At 61.1% G+C, this 5,915-nt stretch overlaps 1 protein-coding gene across 1 annotated transcript, besides 1 other annotated feature; it reads left to right on the top strand.

Annotated features, from left to right (window-relative positions):
* On the top strand, window positions 1-5,915 carry Tc00.1047053509919.9 (dispersed gene family protein 1 (DGF-1), putative; the record flags this gene model as incomplete). Its single annotated transcript, XM_799327.1, has 1 exon — window positions 1-5,915. A coding segment is annotated over one exon (5,915 nt), but the record flags the coding sequence as incomplete, so codon positions are not given.
* Window positions 1-5,915: a sequence feature (areas not merged during assembly with more than two copies in the genome that could not be assigned to a particular haplotype).

The raw sequence follows: 5,915 nt of genomic DNA, 5'->3' as shown, positions 1-5,915 counted from the left end.
CATATGACAAGCAACTGGCCACCACCATCCGACACGCGCCCGATCATCTACGGCGTGTGCAACGAGGTAATGGGCTCTCCTGTGACGGATTACCGAGACAACCTCAATATTGGAGCACCCGTGACGGCACTGGACTGTGGCGCGTGCACCGTGGACGCTGTGTGCTTCGCTGCGAGGACGAGCAGCATCAGCGGCTGTGAGTGTGAGTGCGCTGCTGGCGGCTACGGTGACACTTGTCTGCCAGCTGCTGTTCCGGACGGCCTTGGGCCGCTCCCGCTCCCCGACGCGAAGGACACGGAGGTCCGCTGCGTGCACGGTGGCAGCATCAGCTTTGTGGACTATCCTGATCCCGGTGTGCGTGGTCTGTGCTTCGTCAATGTGACCTTCACCGCTGCGATCGTGCTGGACCTGTGGAGCTTCGACGCACCACAACAGACACTCAACATCACGCTGCTGCAGTGCGTCCTCATGGGCCTGTCGATCGGGGGGAGTGGTGCACGCGTGCACGTGAACGTGACATCCTCGATGCTGGATTCTGGTGCATTGGAGTTTGAGGGTGATTTTGGTGCGAGCTCCCAGATACTGGTGGCGGGTAGTACGCTTGTGACGAAGTCGAGCCATGTCATTTCCTTTTTTGGGTTTACTTTTGGTGCGAACTCGACCCTGCTGCTAATTGACAACCGCATCGAGGGAAATGGTTACGCAGTATATTTTATTGATGCTGTTGTTGTTGATGGTGGCGGGATCATTGTGAAGGGAAATACGCTGAGGGTAACGGGTGGGGTTGACAGTTCTGAGACTGCTATTTATTTTGACGTTGTTGATGTGAAGAACGGCGGCTACATTGACGTGGAGAAAAACACGATGAACGCGGTCAATGGCGTTTATCTTTCTGGAGTTACCACCGTGAGCTCCGCAGGGCTGTTGCGAGTGGCGGACTGCACATTTGTTGGCAGGACGGAGTTTTTTGATTTCACGCTGTTGTATTTAGACGGTTCGGTGACTCTCGAGGGTGGTGCGCACTGGCGTGTGGAGGGCAACAGCTTGAGCACAGATTCGTTATTAACTATTTTGTATTCCTGGCACAAAATTCAGCTGTCAGACAACGGCACCACCGTGGTGTTTGCACACAACCGTCAGGCGGAGTCGAGTAAAGATTTTGCGAAAATTCTTCCATGGAGCACGATTGTGAAGTTACCCGCGCGGTTTTTGGTGGGGTGCAACCTGCAGGGCGATGAGGAGGTGTCGTACGAAGGTGTGTTTCCGGAGGGCGTGGAGCTGTTCAGATGCGGCACATGCAACGATGACGCGGCGTGCTACATGCCCGGGACGGAGTCGGTGGACCGCGGCTCGTGCTCGTGCAGCTGCAAGGACGGATGGCATGGCGCGTCGTGTCTTCCCTTCGAGATGCCCGACGCGGTTGTGCCGCCCGTGGCGGAGAGAGCCGTCGACGGCGACACGAGCTGCGTGGTGAACCAGACGCTGTCGAGCCTCACGCTGAACATGTGGGAGACGCAACACTGCTACGTGGGTGTGACATTCAGCGGCGTGGGTGCTGTGCTGACATTTTCCTTCAACAGTATGCCGCTGCATCTCCCCATCAACATCACGCTCACTGGGTGCACGTTCCTTTACGGGGCTGTGCTGCAGTTTGTTGGAGATGTTGAGGCCGCCGAGTCATCCGGCGTCCTGATCCGCGTGAGCCAGACGGTGATGTGGTCCTCTGTTGTTGTGTTTGCACTTGCCCTCCCGCAGTACTGCGACATTGCCGTCACGGACGTTGACGCGGTGCAGTCCTCCGCGGTCCATTTGCCGGACACAGTGAACAACAAGCTGAGCGTTGTGATGCTGCACGAAGTTTTGTTGACTGCGTCCTCGCTGTTGGTCAGCAACGTAAATGCGCATGCATCGAGGTATGATGCGTTTGGTTTGTACTCGATCGGGACGCTGACGCTGGTGGGTGGCAGCTCGCTGTATGTGCGGTACTGCAGCTTCGATGGGTACACACACTTGTTTTACTTGGACATCCTCAGTGTCGGTGACCACTCTGTTTTTGCGCTGCTCGGCAATAGAATGACCTCCGGGAAAAGCCTCCTGTATCAGTACCGTGGCTTCAGCGTGTCGGATCACAGCGTGTTGCGCGTGGTGGGGAACAGCGGTTCTGTTTCCTGCGCCATCTATTCACTAAACTCGTGGACCGTCCAGCGGTCAAGCTGGTTGGATTGGCGTGACAACGACGTGGGAGTGGGTGCGATGTTCTACGACACTGAGTCCGCTTTTGTGAGCATTGACGGCAGCAGTGTGGTGACGCTGACGGGCTGCAAGATGGGCTCGACGGGGTTTTCGGAGTCTCTGCTATCGCAGTCTGACGCCGGCTACCGGTTTGTTGCTGGGTGCCTGACGGTCGCGGGACGGGAGGTGACGACGGCGGCTGAATTGGAGCTCCATGGCATCAATAACGTGACGACGGTTGCAGGGTGCGGGGAGTGCACGAAGGACGGCGACTGCTTTGCCCCGCTGACGACGGCGGTCATTGACTGCAATTGCCAGTGCGCTGCTGGAGGGCACGGCGATGTGTGCGTCCCGGCGCCTGTGCCTGTTGGCCCGCCACCGCCGCCACTGCGGCCCACGCTGCCACCACCGTCTGTTGGTGAGTGCATCGGCGACATGGTGTACCCCGAGGTTGCACAGTCTGTGGGTGGCGGGCTGTCGTGGCTGTGCTACCGCAACGTGACGTTCAGCGGGGGCGGCATGAGCCTGACGGTGCTGATTGGGGCGATGACGGGCGACGTGGTGAATGTCATGTTCGATGGATGCACGTGGAGGGACGGCGCTGTGCTGTTGCTGTTGGGCAACGCTTATGCCGCTGTGGGGTCGTTGAACATTGTCGTCACCGGCAACACGTTTCGTGACGCGCTGCTCAGTCCGGAGGGTGTGTTTCCACCGCGCACGAACATCACGATCAGCGGGAACCGCTTTTCGGTCACGAGGCTGATCCCTCGGTCGGGATTGGGCCTTAGGAAGTCGTCGTGTGTTGCGATGAATGAGCTGGCGATCAGCAATGACTCCGCGGTGGTTCTGAGCGGCAATGTGTTTCAGACCGTGACGGCGTCGTCAAACGCCATTTACGTCGTTGAATCTTCTCTGAGGGTGTCGTGGCGCTCCCTTTTTGCGGTGGTAGGCAACACGTTTCATATGGCTGGCGGTGACGGTACGCTGATATATCTTGAAGGGTCTGGCCAATCCTCATCGCTGAAGGTGCTGAACAACTCTGCCGTGGTGATCCGAGGCAATCTTGTTTCGAGGTCGGTGAGGTACATTTTATTACTAATTTTGGCATTACGTGTGGAGTCTCTGTCGGCAGTTGTGTTTCAGGGCAACGACATGCAGGGAAGCTCGGTTGTGTTTTATTCAGCTTTTTCTACCTACATCTACTACGACTCTTGGCTGCAGTTGAGCGACAACCTCTGCCGCGTGTCCCCATCGGATGCGTTTGCTTTTTTTAACCCCACGGTGAGTCTCCGCGATTCCACGGTGACTGTGTCCGGCAACCAATTCATGTCCAGCACGGGCACGCCGAAAGTGCTGCGGATATTCTCAGGGTCAACCGATCTTACAAACGGAGCGATTGTGGCCGCGTGCAACACTGTGAACGGCGTTGAGGAAGCGAACTACATTATTCCGTCCGTGTACAATGCCACCATTCTGACCTGCAGCGATCCATGCACTATTGCGACGTCGTGCTTCCCTGCGTACACGACGACGGCCTCGAGTGATGGCTGCGCCTGCAGGTGCGCGGAGGGAGGCCACGGCGATGCGTGCCTGCCCGTCGCTGTCCCCGAGCCACCGAGCACCGACGGCGCCGACCTTTGCGTGCGCGACGTGCGTGTGAATGTGGAGGTGAACGTCAGTTTCGGGACGTCGGTGGTGTGCTACGTTGGTGCGACCTTTGCGGCGGACGTCGTGGTGGACGTGGAGTCGATGTCAGGGAGCGTGCGCAACGTGACGCTGGCAAACTGCACGTTTGTGGGCGGAGCGAGCCTGTACGTTGTTGGGTGGCGGTCCGACCCGCCTGCTGGCCAGCGCGCCGATGTGTTGATCAGCGGGCTTGAGTCACGCTCTGGCGGCGGCGTGGTGTTGGCGAACCGATTTCCGCCGGGCTCGCGCGTCATTGTGGTGGACTCGGTGCTGATTGCAGAGGCGCGTGTTGTGTACCGCGGCGCCTACGACCTTGGCGACGCCTCCGCGTGCCTCGTGTTGCACAACGTGAATCTGACTGGGAGTGTGCTGACCATAGCGCGCACGCAGGTGGCGGCTGTGTTCCGCGACGCTGTTGGTGTGTTGGTTGTTGGCGGCGTGGCGCTGTCGTCGTGCGGTGCGCTGTACGTGGAAAGGCTGTCGGTGCAGACGGCGCTGGGGCTGTGCGTGTCGGTGGAGGGCGGTGTTGCGGCCAGTGGCGGCTCCGTGGTGGCGTTTGTTGACAGCGACTTTCTGCTGTGCAAGCACGCGGTGTCTGTGCGTGGGGCTGTGAGCGTGTCGGGCTCCGCTGTGGCGCTTGTGCGGAGCGACTTTGTGTCGACGGAGGACTACGCGGTGGCGTTTTATTCGACGGTGAGTCTGGCCGACGGGTCGATGCTGCTGGCGAAGGGCAACGTGCACGACGGCGTCTCGAGGGAGATGCTCTACGCCGCTGGCGCCGTGACCGCTGCTGGGAGCACGCTGAGCTTTGTGCGCAACCGAGCGCTGCTGCCGCGGATGCTGTCGGTGAGCCTGTCGCTTGCGGCTGGGGCGCATTTGAGGGTGGCGTGCAACGACGCTGGTGGGCGTGTCCTGTCGACGGCGGAGGAGTACGCAGCGGCTGGTTTTGGCGACGTTGGGAGCATCGACGTTGTTGGGTGCGACGACTGCGACAGGGACACTTACTGCTACGCGCCCGGGACGGTGTCTGCGAGCATGAGGAACGGTGTGTGCATGTGCGCGTGCGGCAGCGGCGGGTACGGCGAGGCGTGCGTGCCTGTGGGAGCTCCCGCGCTGCCGCCTGCCATGGGCACTGTGCTGAGTGTGTTCGTCCGCGAGGGCGTGACGCTGCGGTCGGTGTTCGTTGTGCCTGCCGGCGCGAGCGAGGTGACGCTGCGCCACGTTGTGCTGGACGGCGTGAGTCCGGTGCTCTACGTGCCGTGGATGGCGCGGGACGGCGTGCGGATCGTTGTGCAGAACGTGTCGCTGCTGAACGGTGCCGTGCTGTACGTGATGGGCGGTGGAGCGTTGCGCGGTGCGGCGGGGAGCGGCGAGAGCGGGCCGGTGGAGCTGTCGGTGTGCGATGTGGAGGCGCTGAACGGTGCGCTTGTGCTGACCGGCACGTTCCCTGCGGGGTCCGTGCTGACGGTGGCGGACTCCCTGCTGGTTGCCGCGAGGCCGACGCCGCTTGTGTATCTTCCCGGCTCGCGGTCCTCGCCGTACGCACCGGTGCTGGTGCTGTCGGGCCTGCGGCTTGTGCGGTCCGTGCTGGTTGTGTACGGCGTGGCCCTCGTGACCGTGATGACTGGTGGGCGGACGGTGGTGGTGGACGGCGCGGTGCTGGAGCTTGTCGGTGGCGGTGTCGCGTTGGATGCGGCTGTGTTTGGTGGCGACTATGCGTTGTACGCGAGTGCGCGCGTGGTTGCGTCGGGGGGCGCTGTGCTGCGCGTGTCGGGGAGCCAGGTGTACGCCGCGCATGGATTGGTGTTTGACAGCGGAGTGGAGGCCAACGCGTCCGCCGTCGTAGTGAACGACAACGCCGGTGCGCTGACCGATGGCGCGCTGCTGGAGCTGCGGGGGTCGGCGTCGTTTGTTTCCGGGTCGTGGCTGTCGGTGCGCGGCAACAGCGTCAGTGGCAGGCTTCTGTCGCTGCCGTCGTACCCGCGTGGTGCGGAGCT

The sequence above is a fragment of the Trypanosoma cruzi genome, genomic scaffold, assembly GCF_000209065.1.
Source record: "Trypanosoma cruzi strain CL Brener 1047053516525 genomic scaffold, whole genome shotgun sequence".
In the NCBI taxonomy this organism is placed as follows: Eukaryota; Euglenozoa; class Kinetoplastea; order Trypanosomatida; family Trypanosomatidae; genus Trypanosoma; species Trypanosoma cruzi.
Note: the sequence above shows the minus strand (reverse complement) of the source record. Positions and strands in the feature narration are given on the sequence as shown.